We start from the raw sequence: 20,059 nt of genomic DNA, 5'->3' as shown, positions 1-20,059 counted from the left end.
CAAATTCAATCATCTTTCTTCTCCTTCTAACTCTCTTCTGAACATCATCTTACACCTCCCTCGTTTTGGAAGAGAAACATTTCCGGATTTATAACTTGCAAATATCTTACCCACGAGAACAATACTTTGAGTGAGGGTTCAATATAGGCAACAGATAGAATAGCGAAATGAGAGAGAAACTTAGGATAGCAACTTCACAATTCGTAGTTCATTCTACATTGTTAGATATGTAACTCGTATCTGAATTTCTGATTCTTTTTATTTTCTTCATTCTTTTCCAAGCTTGTTGATATGTTGTTTATCTTATTGTTAAACATGATTTGTACTGTAATTTGAGATATTACTGTACTCCTATTTTGATAGGAGTGGAGTTTAATTGACTCACTTGTGCTCATGTTTTTAACTATTGGAAAGATTTTCCACATTAAAATATTTGGTTACCTTGTGTAATCTTGCTGCTATTATTTGTTAGATCCTAATAATGTCTCATAAGTTAAGCAAATTCTGTGGAGTTGCCATTGGTATGAATTTCCCATTAGTATGTACTTCTGGGCTTGCTCTTTTGTCCGTGTGTAATACATGGTTACAACGTTATTTGATCTTATTCCTTACGGCAAAATCACTCGCTCACTCAACAAACACATCATAAATGATATGCTAAGCTCATGTTAGCGGTATCAAACGACTATAAGCTAGTTCATATCCTAAAGCCTATAAAAAACACACTAAACATTATTTGGGAAATAAAAAGGAGAGAATAATGATAAACATGATGGTATCTGCAAATTGAACTGACTCTTGTGCTAAAAGAGACTACCCATCATATTTGATGAACATATTCTAAAAAAACAAATCCATCCATTATTGTACAAAAGAAATAAGGGAAATAATACACCAATTTATGCTTACAACCAGATATATAAATTCTCCAGTCTTTGCCAAGCCGCAAATCAAACAAACAGGGCTCCTAAATAGATACCTTTAGTTTACAATACAACTTTGGAATAATAATTCTACCCCAAAGATAAATATACAAACCTTCATTAAAAAATATCCAGACACAAGAACCAATGTCTCCTATGTCAGTATTCATCTACCATAAAATACATTCAATACCTGGAGGGGGGTGCTTACTAAAGCTCCACTGGTATTGAAAACACACATGACAACTGTTGGAGAAGGATCGTTGGAGTCGGTACCTTCTATTCTGGGCCTTGCATAGGAACCATCATATGTTGACCCTGAGATTGAAGGTTTTTCAAGAAAAGGTGAGAATTACTATCACAAATTCATTATCTACGAAAGTTCCATGGCTTATGCTAACATAAATTCCTTCAACAAACATATAACTAACAAACCAAGGAGAATAGTCATTTAAATTAAAGTTGCATGCTCGATATTATGTCACACAGTAAAACACAGGGCCAATATGCTACTTAAACAATGAAGTTCTCCCACCCAATAGAGCTAGTCTTTTGGAGTGGGCTTATGTCCCATATTGAGTGAAGATAGAGGCTCTACACCCAATAGCCTTAGGGTATGTTTGCGAGTTGAATTTTGGAAGGAAAAGAAGAGAGAGAAGACTTGAAATCCATGACATACATTGGTGAGATAGCTCTAGAGCCTTCCATTTCCATTCATTCCCTCCAAAATCGAACTCCCGCAAACGGACCCTTAACGGAATGTACTCTCCTCGTGAGTTTGACTTGTAACATTCAAGATAATTGGCATAGAGAGAAGTGGATCCAAATAAAAGTTTTTTTTGAGATCAGAACCTCCACCGGTAAATAATTGGGTAAAAAGTTGCTTTCAACTTTTTTTTCCAAACCCTGAAAACCCAGTTTTGATGTTAAAGATTAACTTCGGAACCTATGAAGAGCTATGACAAAATGGTCCTAGAGAGCACTTTGGGAAATCCAGTTCACAATATTTGTTAGAATTTGAGGATAAGGCAACCTTAGATCTTAAGATACTACATGGAATTCCTCTCACTCACCCAGAATTCACTAGACACCACCAGAAATATTTTGAATATAAAATCATGGTCACTAGTATTGCTTGCTATGGATTAACAGGGAATAAAATGTCAATCTTATAACGAAGTTGAACTGCATGATCTTCTAACACAATCACAGAAGAATATCCCATGTTTTCCTAGCTAAGCAAAATCATAGATAATTTTCAGTAGCAATACAAGTAGGTGCAAAGTTCCAGTCATCCAAACCAGAAATTTCATCGCTAAAAAAAAGATTAAAGATATATACCACACACTGATGTCTGATAGGACAGTCCAACAACTAAAATGATGTACCAATGCTAATAAAATCGTGAACACATCAAGGCTGATTAACCCAAAATATTTATCATCATTGGAATCTGAACCACAAACCTCTAGCAAACTACCACCACAGGATCTACAAACATCATTAAATCATAATGCAATTTTTAAAATAAAATTTAAAGAATTGACGGGGCATGGCAACTTCAGTACTTTTTATTATTCAATTCATTATAGAGGAAGAATCTCCAACAACAATTCTGTGTCCAGCCAGATCCAAAAAAACCACCCTTCAAAGATGGACCACAGAAAGAGGGTGAGAGGAAAGATATGGAGTCACTGAAAGTAAGTAATAATATGTAATTCACACTACTTTTCGTCAAGGACTTCAATGGGTGCATCACTGCAAGGTACCAACCAAAAGCAGCTAATCATAGTGAAGAGTTTAGGATTGCTGGGGATTAATTCTAAGATGGACATTTTCCACAGTCAGTATATTCTCTAAATATCAATTCAAAATGGTGTTACAGCCAACTTTGTGTGGATCACAACTACAGTAAGCTTAAAATAAAAAGCCTTTCAGAGGAAAAGGGATTAAACCTATAAAGTGCCCCATGAATAGAAGTTCCAGTAAGTCGCACATCCTACTTTTGTCATAAAGAATAGTGTCTCTGTTTTCAGAGGTAATATTCAATCATGATAGAAACAAAAATATAAATTGCAATTAAAAATCAATCTAAAAAGACACCTAAGCCTCTTCATTTTCATCACTCAACACGACAGCCTAGAAGCACGTGAAGAAATAACAGTGTTACCTGAGAATTTGTGTAACTAACACCTTGCGAGAAAGAACCTTGGTGAGCAAGCTGTGGGTTTCACAACAAATCATTTCAACATCAAACACCATTGTATTCTATGTATAATTCCAGCAATGCAATCAATTGTAATACATTTGTATGTGTAATATATATTGCACCTGAACATTGGGATTTGGTTGATCTTTCTTAGAAGATGACTCTCCACCCTTGGCTGAACCCTTGGTGTCACCCTATAATACCAAAAGTTGAAAAACCACAACGTAGATGAGCACAAACACATTAGATGAACATAATCAACCATGAAAAATAACAAAGTGATATAGCTATTCAAGCCATGAGAGGAAGACGTGAAATTACCTCCATCTGCAACATCATCAATCAGCCCATGACGAAGCCAATTCAACAGCAACAGTGAAAGAAATAATCATTAGACATTAGTAAAAGAGCAATGATGTCATAGTTGGACAACTTTTCTGACAATTATGATTTTAATAATGGTCATGTAGTCAACCCCACCTAGTAGGATAAAGGCTTGGTTGTTGTTATATGATTTTAATAAAGCAAGTTCTTGAAATAGTGCCCAAAAATCACTGTTAGTGAAAAAAGCAAAGTTATCCATACAACAATTCTAAAAACTTCAATTTTCATAACACAAGTGGTCGAAAATAGATGCACATAGAACACTTTCATCAGTAAAAACTGGGAAAAAAACAGTTTGACAACAGGATAACAAAAACAACATACAGTACAAATCAAAGAGAGGACCCAACAGTCATGTCTCAGAAAGTAGAGGACACAGTTGTTGTTGGGGACCAGAAATAAAGTCAGTAAAAGTGGAATTCAATATCTATAGGTCCAAGTAGTAAGAGTGTGGTTCCCCTTAAAAAAATCTCTCGTGAGTTCAACTTTTGTGAATATGTTATTTCTCTTGTGAGACTCCCCTGCAAGCATGGTCTAGGGGTGGCATTATCCTCGCAAGCGAATATGTTATTTCTTTACAAGAGATTTAATTTTACTTCTTCAATTAATCTTCCCAACCTAACTTGGATTATTCAGATTCTAATGTAAGCTCTCTCAGATCAAAAGTGAAATTGAAAACAGAAATTACCTCTCTGTATCTGCCGAGGTAAATCTTCAAGGGATCAATATAATCCTCGAAACCAAGCGTAGCCATAGCCCAAAGCAAATCATCACCATTAATAGTCTTCCTCTTCTCTCTCTGACACTTATCAGAGGCCCTACATAAATCATAATTCAACAACCACCGCAATTAAAACACAAACAAAACAAAATCATCGCAGCAACAACAACAACAACAACAACAACACATACTCGCTGGTAATGAAACTGATGAATTCCGAAACGCATTCCTGAACAGTTTCCTTAGCATCCTTCGCAATTTTTCCATTGGCGGGAAGCGCTTTCTTCATGATACGGCTAATATTAGCGATCGGAAGGTACCTATCCTGTTCCCTGATATTGGAGCGTGGACTGTGGTCCCCACTCTCATGGCTTCCGCCGCCAGGGCTTCCCGGTGCATCCGCCATAGATTCTGCCGGAACAATAGAAAACGAAATTCATAACGAAATCAATATATAAAAAAATTGAGAAACCCTAGGTGAAGATCGAAGTGAAAACCCTAGAGAGAGAAAAGGAGAGAGAAAGTGTTGAAGGGAAATACCTGAAGGAGTGATTTGTATTTGGCGGGAGAGAGAGAGATGAGAGAGATCCGGTGAGAGAGGGAGAGGAATCGGACGCTGGAGAAGAGAGGAAGAAGGAGACGATTGAGATGAGAGAATGAGGTATATCACCACCGTTCGTTTTTTCTTTTTTTTATATTATTACTTACTCACTTTCACTCATGCCACAAAATTTAATAAAAGGTTAGGTGGGTTCAGCTCCCCTGTCATAAACAGTAAAATATAGTTTTTTTTTTATGTATCACATATCTTTCCTATTTAATCATATTTGATTTGTAAAATATAAGTTACACAAGAAAATAATGTATTGACAGTATTAATTGATATCTTAATTAATGTTATAAAAATTGATTCATATATTAAATTATAAGGTATCTCATATTATGTTTCATTAGTTAAAATATTTAGTCAATCATATATAATTAATATTTATCTATAAATATATAATTATATAAATGCAAAATTTTATACGTGAGTAATTATTCACAATTATATTGAAATAATATATATCCATCTTTTTTGTACTAATGTCCCATATTTTGTAAATTTTAAGTGAATCGTTCAATTAATACCTTAGATTATTCTAATATAATTAAGTTTAATATGGTGTGACTAAAATTTTTATTGTTTAAAGTAATTCAACATCTTATCTAATTAGGAATATAAATTAAAATCATTTTTAACTCTGGTTAACCATCAAACCAATTGATCACCCTATCAGATCCTTCACAATATCAATACTAACAATTGATATTAAACCATAAATTATTATATAAAAGAGTAGTCTATATACCCACACTATAACATTCATCATTCATTCTTTTGATTATAATTATACGAAGTATTTTATATGTAAATGATGTTTTCACATGAGCATTAGACTTGGAAAAGAATATAGAATAGAAAATGTTTTCGTGTGTGCTGATTTCTTTTTTCATTATTAGGTGATTGATTCGACCACGTGTTATGGCTTTTGGATGAATCATTGAGAGCTACTTTGTTGTCCTTTTTTGGTTGCTTCTTGGCTCAGTGGTTTTTTCACCACAAGATGTTTTGACTTTTGTGGCTTGCTTTTTCTTTTTACTTATTTGGATCAGCTATGCAATCCATGTAAGAAAATCTTTGGGCTAAGAACATAAGTTAGGCCTCCTCGTGTCTGTGACTAGTTCAATCTATAGTCTATTTTCACCCATATTTGCAACTTATATGAAAAGTTGAGATTTAGCTTTTAGAAATTAGACGTATTTTAGAGAGATAATATGCATTTATTACTAATTAGTAAGAAGTCAACAATGTGATTTATAACAATTGTATGATGAATTATTATACATAAATGATATATTTTTGTGCTAAATTCTCCTACAAATTCTCATACATCTAATAAAGTAACATATATCATAAAATGATATTTTATTTGTTAATGATTGATTTACATGTAATATATATCAATTTGTTGTGAGTAAAAATATTTATAGAAACATTTAATAAGAATACAATATTACTCTAATTATACATGCATAAGCAAGCATAAAAAAAAACTTTACATTCTTCTATAGTGTCATATTAATATACAATATCACTATCATATCAATTGTTGAAAATTTAAATTTTACATTCTTCTATAGTGTCATATTAATATAAAATTTTATATATAATCATTACATTATCTCATTGATGTGTATTAATAATGGAGTAACAACATAAAAAAAAAACTTTTACATTCCACATACATGCTTTCTCTATTTCATAACTAATTAGGACTCCATTTCCTACACATAAAGTCACTGATTTTTCAAAGAATGCCCAAACATTTACATTTGACCCTCTAAAATATAGTTCAAACTTTAGATGAACTAGACTTCAAAAGTTATTTTCATCTCATGTGACACTTGTTTAGTCTTAGAACCTTGAGTCTCTGCTACATTAACAAGTTCACATGACTTGTCTTTTTCTTTTGTGCATCAAGTTCTAAGTTCGTTCCCTAACATGGTAAAACCTAATATGTTCCTAGCCAAGTGGAGCATCCCATCGCAACCGTCCATTTATCTTACTATTATCAACGCCTTTACGTGGTGAATTTGCAATAAAATTGGGCCAACTCCACCATTTTTCTATGAAGAAGTTTAGATGGTGCGGTTAGGTGTTTGTGCTACAAAATGATGGTGGAATGTATTGTATTATTGTTGAAGAATATGTGGGGTTGGTGGTGATAGTGGGAAGATAAAAGTGATGCAGTGAAAGTGGTGGAATTATACTGTATCATTGCTAACGTAGGGAAAGAGATATTTTAGTTGAGGTAAATTAGTATTTTTTCCGCACCCCGATTTTTGATTACACAACATCTGAAAGTTGCCACTATATTTTATGGTTAAAAATGTAAAAAAATATTTTTAACTCAATCATATTGGGCTTTTGGATTGTGATATCTAAGTTCGAGAGTCGATTACGGATCGAGAAATGTATTAGCACATCGTCCGCCCATAATTAAATGGTACCCTTGTCAATTATACAATTTAAATATCCTTAGTTTATTTCAAATTAAATTGTGAAAAACAAAATATTTATTTTTTTATTTTTATTTCTCACAAGATTAAACTTTACTCATACGCATCCCTAAGCGCTTTAGGAAATCAAGATTATGTACGTAGTTCTAAATTTTAAAATGATTTGTTGGTAAAATAATCAACTCCTTAAAAGGGTGAAACATCAAAAACTAATGTCCACGCCACATTCATATTAAAAAGGTTTGAAAATAATTATAATATATTTTTTGTTATTTTATTGTTAAATTATGAATTAATCGAATGAAAAGAAGCGTCGTAATGCGATCGTTTAAAGATGATATGAATACAAGAAGTGTTGCACGACTTGCCTCCATCCGTTGATTAATCTCCAAAAGTTATAAAAAATTCTTATCGACAATAGTAATAGTTTTATATGGAAGTATTTTTGAATTAACTAGTTTTTTATTGTAAATCATTTTTTGAATTAAATAGTTTTCTAACTTTTGAAAGTGATAAAAACTTTAGTTACAAAAAAATCATTTAATTGGTTGTTACAAAAAAAATCATAAAAAAGTTGTTGATTTTAACTATATTAAAAGAATATTTATTTTCTTTATTGTTATTATGAATAACCATGAAATTTTTTATTTTTAAAATAATATTATTATGCCTTTGTCCAACAAATTAATTTTTATTGATTACATATGATTATTATTATTCCTAGAAAAAATTAAACTGCCTTCAGAAACAAAAAAGAGAGTAGAAGAACTGGTTGGAATGACTTTGGCTAGGTGAGAGGGACACATGGCAATCATTGGTTGGACAGGGAAGCGGGGACACACAAATTTCACTACACACGGCTATAGGGGATCACACTCTAGGGAAGGAAGCCTAGATCTCCAACGGGAACGACCATGAACGTGTGGTACACCTTCTTGGTTGGCGTGGCGTGATTTGATGGCAAAGTAGGTGCACCCCGTTTAGTATGGACTCGACAACACTAGAACGCCAACTAGAGGGGGGTGCACTAGTTTGCTACGGTAGCACCCACCCAAAAGATTTACATTCGCACGCATGTCACAACTCGATTGGTTAGATTCGTAAAGTTGAATGAAATTACCACACGGTGCACTACTATTGGTGAGTGGGATGATCTCACAGTTTCTACACTAAAATGACATTATTAAATCTAAACCTTATGCCCCTCTCTACCTTTTTTCAGATTTCTCTCTCTTTCAAATTTTTCCCCCTACTTTTGAGAACCATTTAACTCTTCCTAATCTCACATATTTATAAAAAACTACCCTAACTTAAACACCAAAAAATTTGCTAAACTGATTTTTATGGGATAATCAACCATCCTTTTTTTATGGAATGCTAATCTGCCCATCATGTCAGATTTGACTTGGTTATTGTATTATTATTTGCTTTGAAAATCAATAAAACATAATCAAATAATATTTTAATTTGCTTTTATTTTTTATAATAAATACCGAAATAAATCATAAAAGATATTTTTGAATATATTTTAATTATTTAAAATTATATTTTCGAAAATAAAATCAATTTATTATTCATTTGAAATTTAAATGAGATATTTAGACTATCCAATATATTTTATTTATCTATTTCTAATAAATTCCAATTTAATTATTAAAATTAATAAAAATTAAATACATTTTTATCCTTTTTTTTGGAGAATGGGTATAAAGATTTTTTAGGGGCCTATTTTAATTAACCTGTTTTCTTGTTATTTTATTTATTATTTTCTGAAAATGATATAGGTTTAAAGAAACCTGTTTAATTCTAATTAATTTAAATTTGTATTTATTTATCTTTTGTTGTTTTTCTTAAATTCACGTGGAACACTTAAAATATCTCATTTAAATCCGAAATAAATCCTAAAAATTGATAAAAATAATTATTTTAGAAAGTAATTGTTTTGAAAACAAAGATGTTGGATTTTTTATAGGCCGGACAAAAATGAGTATTCACAATTGCTCTCTTTTCTAGTTGCTTATCTGATAGCAATCAAACCAAGGTTTGAGGGATACCATGATAAGTAATTAGTACATAAATAAATGCTAATTTTGTTGAGACTTAGAAGAAGTCTAACTAACTAAATCTCAATGCTCGAAAATGTCAATCTTTCTTTTATGAGTTGAGTTATCTTCAAGATGGTCTAAGCTTACTATTGAGAGGTATGATAATGATAGATGTAAACTAAAGACACAAGTTGGTGTACTGCCGGAATTCGAATGACACTATGAAAAAGACCAAGAATGCTGGTCGGTGGACTGTCAGAACTTGTGATGACAAAGGTGAAATCAAAGACGCAGGTCGGTGTACTACCGAAATTTGGATGACAGTATCAACAAGACCAAGAACATAGGTCAATGCACTGCCAGAACTTGTGATGACAAGGGTGAAACCAAAGACACAGGTCGGTGTACTGCCAGAATTTGGAGACACCAGGTTAAAGACCAAGAATGCAGGTCAGTGTACTGTCGGAACTTGGATTAAAAATGGTGAAACCAAAGACACAGATCAATATACTGTCGGAATTTGGAGACACTAAGTTAAAGACCAAGAACGCAGGTCAGTGTAGTGCTAGAACTTGGAGTAAAAATGGTGAAACCAAAGACGCAGATCGGTGTATTGCCGGAAATTGGAGACACTAGACTAAGGACCAAGAACGTAGGTTGGTGTATTGCCAAAACTTGGGGTAAAAAGGGTGAAACTAAAGACGCAGGTCAGTGTATTGCAAGAATTTGGAGATACAAGCTATTTGAATATGAGATGCCATGTTTTTTTTGTTTCATTTTTGTATGAGTGCAAATGATTGTTATGCATGTTATGAAATGCTTATGTTTGGTAATTCTATAATTTTTTCAAATTGGACTGAGTTGTAATTGGTATTCATCGATATTGCTCTGTCGCATCCTCAACATTTGGTTGTAGGTTACTGTTTGTAGGGAACACTGTTGTTTGTTCATACTAGAAGACGATGATAAACTCTGTCTCTCAGTTGTAAAGTGGTGTTCTCTTTTTTTTTCCGAATATTAATTAAGTCAACATGTTTTAAATTCTTAAGATAGTACAAGTTTAATGAAAATAAGCAATGCGAACAAAAGGCTTTAACTCATATATGACTAAAGAAGTACAAACATGTTTGGCTTTTTGTGTTATGGGTGGAGTGGTGGGAGTTAGTTTTAAATAACAAAGCATGCTAGATCACCACTATACCACCATTAACCATCCAAAAAATGCTCAAGTATTGACTTAATTTTTGGTCTTCCAAAAATTTGCCCCAGTATTGACTTGATTTTTTGTCTTCCAAAAATTTGTCTGAGTATCGACTTATTGTCTTATGCTCTCAAGAAACCTTTCTTTTTTTCTTTTATCCCTAAGTTTTGCTTGAACCGCCTTTTCATATTTTTTATCTAACGAAATTTATTCATTTCTTTAAGAGTGTTTGTGTATTGGTCATATTGTGCTTAGATATTTAAGAAAAAATATTTTGAATTTGTTTTGGAGTCAGTCATTTGGTACCCTTGGTGTGTATCTCAAACAATTCAAATCTCAACAAGGACTTTTGGGCTTGTAATGTGGTTTGGTTAGGGGTTTACAAGAAATAAAAGGATATACTGTTCAAATGATGTGTTTCCCGCCTCCAACTGTCTCCATATTATCTATATTCCTATTTCCAACATCTCCTACATTTCAACCATGGATACGATTTTCATTCCTTTTGAAAAAAGAAAGTTTTGTAACCATTCTAGTTTTAGATTTTTCTTTGATTTGCCATAACTTTTGCCTAAGGTTTTATTGAAACTTTTTTTGTAATCCACTTGATTCCTTATTAGATCTTTTGAAGATTTGTTGGAAAACTACCTTTTTCCCGATTTATTGGTGTTTTTCGAAGGTGTTGCATTTTTTTAATAAACTTCTTTCATATTGTCTCGGATCAAAATGGGTGACTGAGGATATCTTCATTGGTGTTTTGGAATAACAAAGAAGCATTGGATCATCAATATGACCCGCCTGAGGGTATACACCGTATGAGATTTGTTTACATCATCCTCCTAAAAGAGTACCCGAAAGTATGCAAAAATGTGTGATCAGTGCACAAACTTCCTTTTTTTTTTTTTTTTTTTTGAAAGGTCTCTCAAGCATAATACTTCTTCACGACATATGAATTTACGGAAAGAGGTAAATCATTTCCATCCATAGTAGTCAATATCAATGCTCATTTAGAGAATGCATTTCTCACCAAGAATAGTCCTTCATAATTTGAGGTCCACATCTCCCTATGGTCTTTCTTAGCATAAGCTCCCATGAGTCTTTTCTGGTATAACTACTTCTCTTCTATCATGTTCAGTTGGTCGTACCATGCCTAAATCCATTCTGATTCTTTCAATCCTGATTCTGCCATGATTTTGAGTGACATAATTTCTACTTCAATAGGGAGCACTGCCTCCATTCCATACACTAGCGAGTATGGTGTTGTCCTAGTTGATGTGCGTACCATGGTGCGGTATCCATGTAGAGCAAAAGGTAAATTTCATGACAGTCCTTGTATGTCACCGCCATCTTCTGAACAATCTTCTTAATATTCTTGCTTGCTGCTTCTACTGCTCCATTCATCTTAGGGCGATACAGCGAGGATGTGTGATGCTGGATTTTGAATTTGCTACACATCTCGGTCATTATCTTATTGTTTAGGTTGGTGGCATTGTCGATGATGATTTTGCTGGGTAGCCCATATCTAGACACTAACTCCTTCTTGATAAATCGGAGTACCATTGTCCTTGTCACATTGGTATATGAACACACCTCAACCTATTTCGTGAAGTAGTCGATGGCTACGAGGATAAAGCGATGCCCATTAGAAGTTTTTGGCTCTATTGGTCCAATCACATTCATTCCCCACATGGAGAAGGGTTAGGGTGCTGAAAGGACATTTAGAGGATTTGGTGGAGCATTGATGTTGTCTGCATAAATTTGACACTTGTGGCATTTCCTGACATAAGCACAACAGTCTATCTTCATTGTCCTTTAGAAGTAACTTGCCCTTAAGATTTTTCTAGCCATAGCATGTTTGTTTGCATGAGTTCCAAATGAGCCTTGATGCACGTCCTTGAGTATCACTTCAGCTTCTTTCTCTTCTAGGCATCTCAGGAGTACAATGTCATGATTTCTTTTGAAAAGAATATCCCCATCTAGAAAGAAATCCATGACCAGTATTCTTAAGGTTCTCTTGTCAGTCTCTGAGGAACCAATGGGATACTCCCTTTTCGTATATTGGCCCTGATATCATGATACCACAGCTTCCCATCCTGCTCTACTTCTATTGAACAATAATGGATTGTTTGATATCTGCTTTCTATTTTGATGAGAGGTTGATCATTCCCACTTATATGGAACATTGAAGATAATATGGATAAGACATCAGCTAGTTTATTATCCTCTCTCAAAATGTGGTAAAAGTCGATTTGTTTAAGTGCTCAACCATTTTGTGGATATAATCCTTGTAAGGTACTAGCTTATTGTCACGGGTTTCCCATTCTTCTTTCAACCTCATAGACCTCTAGAATTTTAACTTTTCTTTCCAACACTGCCTACAAACCTAGGGCATATGCCTCATATTCAACTATATTGTTGGTACAGTCAAAGCATAACCTGACAGTAATTGGAGTGAAATTACCTTATGGAGATACAAGTACGACTCATATCCCATGTTCGAGTGCATTAGAGGCCCCATCAAATACTAACGTCCATACACCACGTTTTACTGGTTTTTCCAAGGATAAACTCGTGATACTTTCGTTTGGGAATTCCTGGTTCATTGATTCAGTCTTCTATATGGGCTGACCGACAAGGTAATCCGTAAGGGCACTGCCTTTGATTGATTTTCGTGTCACATACACTATATCATATTCTAACAATAAGACCTGCCACCGAGCAATTCTCCCTATTAATACTGGTTTCTCAAAGATATACTTCACATGATCCATATTTGAAATCAACCAATTGGTATGGCTCAACATGTACTGCCTCAAGCGACGAGATGCTCATGCTAAAGCACAACATGTGCATTCTAGCAATGAGTATCTTGTCTCACACTCAGTGAGCTTATTTCTCAGATAATATATGGCTTGCTCTTTTCTGCCTAATTCATCATGTTGAGCTAAGACACATCCCATAGAGTCATCTAGCACTGTTAGGTACATTAGAAGAGGTCGACTAGGTACTGCATGCATCAATATTGGGGTTTGGTCAAATATTGCTTTATGCTTTCAAAGGCTTTCTAGCAATCGTCATTCCATCTAACTGCCTGACTCTTTCTTAATAGCTTGAAGATTGGTTCATATGTAGCTGTTAGTTGAGAGATGAACATGGATATGTAGTTCAACCGCCCTAAGAAACCTCTGACTTCCTTCTCGGTTTGGGGTTTTGGTATTTCCATGATTGCTTTGACCTTCTCAGAATCTACTTCAATTCCTTTTTGGCTGACAATGAAACCAAGGACTCGTTCTGATTTAACCCTAAAGTTACATTTTATGGGATTTAGGTTGAGGCCATATTTTCTGAGTCGTTCAAACATCTTCCTTAGATTTTCCACATGCTCCCGCACTAATTTGGATTTGCATATGATATTGTCTACATAGATCTCCACATCATTACATATCATGTCGTGGAAAAGAGCTACCATGGCTCTCTGGTATGTGGCAATAGCATTCTTCAGACCAAATGACATGACTAGATAGTAAATGGTTCCCCATGGGGTGATGAAAGTAGTCTTATCCACATCCTCAAAAGTCATCTTGATCTGATAATTACTAGAATACCTATCCATGAAGGAGAAAAAGGTATGGTCTGTAGTGCTGTCGACTAAGACTTCTATATGAGGTACCGGGAAATCATCCTTTGGGCTAGCTTTGTTCAAATCTCAGTAGTCGACGCAGATCTTGAGTTTGCCTCCTTTCTTTGGTACTACTATAACATTAGCCACCCATCCTGGATATGTAGAAACTATCACGACCCAACGTCTAGCCATTTCTCCACCTCCTCTTTCTCCCTTAAGGAAATCTCTGGCTTTATCCTCCATAGCTTCTGCTTAACCGGACATGAATCTGGATTTAATGACAACTTGTGTTCCACTATGTTTCTGTCCAGACCTGGCATGTCGATATACGACCAAGCAAAAACATCTGTGAACTCGTGCAGAAGCTGACTCATCTTTTTGCACTCTTCTTCTTTCATCAATGTACCTACTTTCACTTCCTTTTTGTCGTCCTTTGTCCCCAAATTTACTAGCTTAGTGGATTATTCATGAGGCTTAATCTCTCTAGACTCTTGCTCAACCATCCTCAACAACTTAGGTGATGCTTCCCATTCTACATGACTATCTCCTTTGTCGAGCTGATTAATTAGATGCTCATGATTGTATGTGTGGCTAATAACATGGTTATTGTTTCTGGGGTTAAAGTTGGATCTGCATTAAGTTGATGCTATGATTATTTTTTTTTGTTTTTTGTTTTTGGATTTTTCATGGTTTTACTTGTTGCTTTTTTATTTTAGTTTGTTTTAGTGTGTGCAAGTGTAAAAATATGAAGAATAGAATGAAACACGGAATATGAAGAAAGAAATGCATTTTATTGAATTCAAAAATTTGTACTACTCAATGAAACATAAATAGATGTCCTTATTCGAAAAGAAAAATAAATCCAATAACTTTAGACATAGCTAAGAGATTCTAGAGTATTATTACATTGCTTCTAAAAACACTTGTGGAAATGCGTCTTCCTCTATCCAATTGAGAGAGTGGTGCCTGGAGGGTACTGAACGATATAGTTTACTCCATCTTCTAAATCATCATCTCCTACAACAACAATCATTATTGGTTCCAAGCCTACACTGATGAAGTTCATGCTAATGTGTGGGATGAACATCCTTCCAGCCTCACACTCCCACTGCCTCAGGCGAGCCATCCTTCATTTTCTCTTCTCTTCAGAAGTTCTCTCTGAATCTTCTCGGGTGGGTTTGTATCCCAGACCATACCGATCATTGGTGTGTCATAAATTGACTATGCTCTCTCTTCCTTGGCCAAACATTCCAAGCCCTTTTCCTTGCTGATAGCCATTTTTCAGCATTACTCTTGCCATCATTAGTAATGCATCTGAAGGTTGGGTACTTAGTGTGAGTGTTCCCCCTCCTACAAATGAGGTAATGGCAATATCTAGTGTTTGGAAGGATGTTCTAATGGCTTCCTCTACTTCTTTGATGTATGGAGTGTCAAGGGATCTTAATACCAACATATTCTCTTCTCCCAGAACGGTGAGGAACTTTCCATCCACTATGAATTTAACTCATTGGTGCAATGTAGAAGGCACAACCCCTAAAGCATGTGTCGCGCCCCAATTTTCGGCTGCACGACCTCATTAGAATCGCCACTACATTTTTCCCAGTAAAAAATGTAGAAAAATCTTTTGGCCCAATTGTATTGGGCCGTGGACTTTGATATCCAGGTTCGGGAGACGGTTACACACTAGGGAAGGTATTAGCACCCTAGTTGTCCGTTTAAACGGTTCCCTATTATATTGCATGGATTACTAATTGTGTTATTATTATATTATTACTAATTGGAGGTGATGCATTATCTCACGTGACAAGTGTAGCTTATGTGGTCTTGATCACAAACTGATTGTTTTCTATCTTCTTGAATATCTTCTATTTCAATATTGATTGCTTTCAGTCGAGTCTAACAATAGTATTCTTAAAACCAACTATTTAATTGATGAGTGCCCTTATTAATATGATCATGAAATACATGTAGAACAATGATTTTTATTGATGCAGAATGTACATGAAGTGAACATTTTTCTTTATTTTTCTATCATGTTATATGGATTCAAATGCAACCTAATGCATGAAATGCGAGTAATGCTGACCTTGAGCCTATATTACTAAAAAATACATGACATGTATGATGATGCATTTGATTTATGTTGGGATATATGACTGATGCGAGACTAATATTTTTGAAGCATACGATGCATGAGATGTGGCCATGGAATGCATGCAATTTTCTTTTTTAGTACATGAGACTCTTAGATAAAGAAATTTTTGATGTATAGGATTTTAAATGCATGAAGGCTATGAAATTTTTTTTTATATGAGAAGGTTTGCGATGATGAATGCAATGATATGGGAAGTATGAGATGTTATAATAATGCATGACATAGAATATTTGAATGATTTTTATTACGAATATATGAATAAATGAATAGGTGAGTGTATATGAGTGATGTGTTTATTTTTTAAAGTGTACGAATGAATGCATAACTGAATGAATGAAATAATTTCTCTTTTTGAATGTCTGAATGAATGCATAAGTCAATCAATGAGAATTTTTTATTTTTGAATGCAATGAATGAATGCATAAGTCAATTAATGAATATTTTTATTTTTGAACGCAATGAATGAACGCATAAGCCAATCAATGAAGATTTTATTCTTGAACGTAATGAATAAATGCATCAGTCAATTAATGAAGATTTAATTCTTGAATATAATGAATAAATGCATCAATCAATTAATGAAGATTTTTTTATTTTTTAATGGAATGAATAAATGCATAAGTCAATCAATTGAAATTTTATTCTTGAATGAATGCACAAATGAATGAGTTTTCGAATAATATATTTTTGGATGCATGTATGCATGTACACATTCAGTATCATAGATATGGTATACTTAATAGGTTTTATGAGTTATCTAAGACCGTAACCCTAAGGTGAGGATATAAGGCCTTTATACGAAATGTCTTATATGGTCTGCTTAAAAGGTATCCAGATTGCATCCAATCACAAAGAGAGAAAACCCAAATACCCTAGGGATTACAAGTAAGGCTTGTAGTCCACACCGATAAGGCCCATGATATTTGATAATAACCTGGGTGGTTCATCATGCCAATGTAAGTGAAGCCCAAAGTCCTCACCGACAAGGCGAATGTCCCTTCTAATCTAATGCTTGGGTATAGAGCATATCTTGAATTATTGTGGATTTCTTGGGATGATTATGTGTGAAAGATACTGTCTAGAGAAGAGAGAAATGATTGAAGAATGATTTTTTTTATTGAGAGTATTTCTTTTGTTGCAGGCCTTAGAACAGGCTCCATCCTACTTACGACTGGTTCCCACCGAGTTATTTGTAGGTGTAAATGAGCATTATCCAAAATATTCAGTACATGTTCATAATGGGTGATTGATGATCGCATGTCCTCCATACTTCTTGTAGTAGCATTCACAGTTTAATATGAAGGTCCCCTCTTTATCGCGATCAATCTCATATTCAGCATCTTCTGTAGTAAGAGCTTAAACTCTGGACATTCCTCTAAGGTGTGACTCACTTCGCTATGCAACTTACAACTATCTGAGCCTTCATCTTCCACCAACCTTTCTACCATTCCACGCTTGCACATCTCCCGAAAAATTACCCTCATGGGTTTTTTACCTCAAGTGCCTCCCAAACAAACGCGCTACCCCGAGCCTCATCTACATCATTCACACCCTGATAACCATGATTAGGTAGTGGATTATTGTCTACATTTGGTACGATGGGCATGAAATGTAGTTGTTTTGCATTGATTAGGCTTTGCACCTTATGCTTTAGAGCCTGACAGTGTTCAATGGAATGGCCAATGACCCTAAAGTGGTACTCACAAGTAATGGATTAAACCAGGCCCTAGGTGATTCAGGCATTGTTCCTATTATATGACTTATTATTCTCTCCCTTAAAAGTTGAGTGTGTAGTTCCGCATAGGATATTTGTATGGGATCGAAATGTGGGCCTCTTCTTTCGGGATTACGGTAATTGCGGTTTTGGGTTTAATTTTGGTAGGGTTGTGTTTGGTTGTGATTTTGACGGGGTTGGTAGGATTGTGTTTGGTTATAGTTTTGGCGGGTTTGGTTATTGTTATTGTGGGCTATGTAGCTAAGTTGTGTGGAAGGTATGGCATTATATGGGGTCTGGTATTTGGAGTTTTGGGCTTTCTATCCCTTCAGCTCAGTGAACACTACGAGTGGTTCTCCCTCTTTCTTCTTCATAAAGTTGGGCTTTTTTCCCACACCTGATTTAGACTGATCTCTTGCTAGTTTTCCATTTCCTATGTGCCCTTCTATTTTCTCCGTCACTTTAATAAGTGTGTTGAAGTTGGATACAACAACTCCCACCAACTAGTGATAATAAGGTTCCTTCAAAATATCCACAAAGATGGACAAATGTTCTTCTTCCTCTAATCTAGGAATGACTTGTGATGCCAAAGCTTTCCAGTATTGGGTATATTCCTTAAAGATCTCTTCTGGTTTCTTAGCCATGCTCTAATGTTGGGCCCTATCAGGAGCAGCATCCCCATTGTACTTAGACTGCTTCATGAAGGCGTTCGATAAATCAATGAAAGTTTTAATCTGAGCCTTCTCTAACCGGATGTACCAGCCCATGGCCACCCTTGTAAGATTGTCTTGGAAGCAGTGAATCAACAGTTTGTCATTTCCATGGTGAGCTATCATATTCCTAGCATACATATGCAAGTGACATTTTAGGCAAGAAGTATTGTTGTACTTCTCGAACTCATGAGTTTGAAATTTGGGTGGAAACACTATATCTGGCACCAGGTACATCTCAAATGCATTTTTTATATCAGGAAAGTTTGTTCCCTCAATAGCCTTTAGTCTCTCATTTATAAGCTCCAACTTTGCCCTCTCTTGGCTTGATGAGTCATCCAGGGTACCCCTGTTTATCTTAATTCCTGTCTGGTAGCTTGTGGACTTGCCCTTATGAGGAAGATCGTGAGTAGGATATTCATCTTGCTCATCAGAGTCTTCCTGAGGTGATTGTCGTTGCTCTGGATCATTAGTTGTGTCTTCCTACCTTATGACAACAACCCTACGAAGATTGGCCTAGTAATTATCTTCGGACCCACCCTTTGTGCAGATTGTGGTTGCCTGGCGCCTGACATAGTGGTATCTTCTTCTAAGTCTTGAGCCTTTTGCATATCATGGATGATTTTCATCATCTAATTCATTTGCTCTTTGATTTCAACAAGCTCAGACCTGTTATCAAGGCTACTGGATTCTTGGTCTGCCATGAGCTTGAACTGCATTCTAGTATGGTATGAATGCATAGGAGCAATGTTTAGATGATACCTAGACCAAACAATGTTTTTTTATTTAAATGAAAAAATGATGCAGACAATAATTTTTAAATTCCTTTTCATTGGGAGGATCAGTATAACAAGACGTTTCAACCCGCATTTGGTGACCATGAGGCATGCCCCGCTAGCTCTTCTTGCATTGATGACTACTTTAAATTTTGGATTATTCTTGCGTTATATTCGTTCCTTTAATGTGAGTTACTAACATTAAACATTTTTCCCTACACTTGGTAACTTGAGAGCGTACTCTACAAGGCCTTATGCAATTGATGGCAATCTAAGAGAACACACAAAGTTTTGGACCTAGATCGTATCTAAATACAAGTTGTTATTATCTCTCTGAAAATGATTTTTTTGGTTCATTGCAAGCAAAACAACCTTTGATTATTTGTATGACAATAAATAAGATATTTGGTAACAATAAGATGTTATTTTATTCATGGAAAAATAAAAAATATTACAAGATTTTTATTTCTTTGCATCTTATAATCAAAATTCCCTATTTGTTAAAGCCCTCCATCTTCTCAAGTCTTTAGCCATTT

The 20,059-nt window shown here is 34.8% G+C and overlaps 1 protein-coding gene across 4 annotated transcripts; it reads right to left on the bottom strand.

Annotated features, from left to right (window-relative positions):
• Positions 839–19,819, bottom strand: LOC109334794 (nuclear transcription factor Y subunit B-10-like). 4 transcript variants are annotated; one of them, XM_019570748.1, is made up of 8 exons: positions 19,809–19,819; positions 6,410–6,415; positions 4,429–4,648; positions 4,205–4,334; positions 3,454–3,459; positions 3,255–3,326; positions 3,094–3,144; positions 839–1,241 (listed from the first exon to the last, which is right to left on the bottom strand). In XM_019570748.1, exons 3-8 carry the CDS (start codon positions 4,641–4,643, stop codon positions 1,203–1,205), a joined length of 513 nt encoding a protein of 170 aa, XP_019426293.1. In that variant the 5' UTR covers positions 4,644–4,648; positions 6,410–6,415; positions 19,809–19,819; the 3' UTR covers positions 839–1,202. The 4 variants fall into 4 exon arrangements, 3 of the variants coding, with proteins under 3 accessions (XP_019426293.1, XP_019426295.1, XP_019426292.1); XR_002106144.1 differs by lacking the exons at positions 6,410–6,415; positions 19,809–19,819 and adding exons at positions 2,879–2,949; positions 4,778–4,913 and having other exon boundaries at positions 1,135–1,241; XM_019570750.1 differs by lacking the exons at positions 6,410–6,415; positions 19,809–19,819 and adding an exon at positions 7,137–7,147.

Source organism: Lupinus angustifolius, chromosome LG19 (genome assembly GCF_001865875.1).
Source record: "Lupinus angustifolius cultivar Tanjil chromosome LG19, LupAngTanjil_v1.0, whole genome shotgun sequence".
NCBI classification, from domain to species: domain Eukaryota; kingdom Viridiplantae; phylum Streptophyta; class Magnoliopsida; order Fabales; family Fabaceae; genus Lupinus; species Lupinus angustifolius.
The sequence above is the reverse complement of the archived record's forward strand: the minus strand, read 5'-3'. Positions and strand labels throughout refer to the sequence as shown.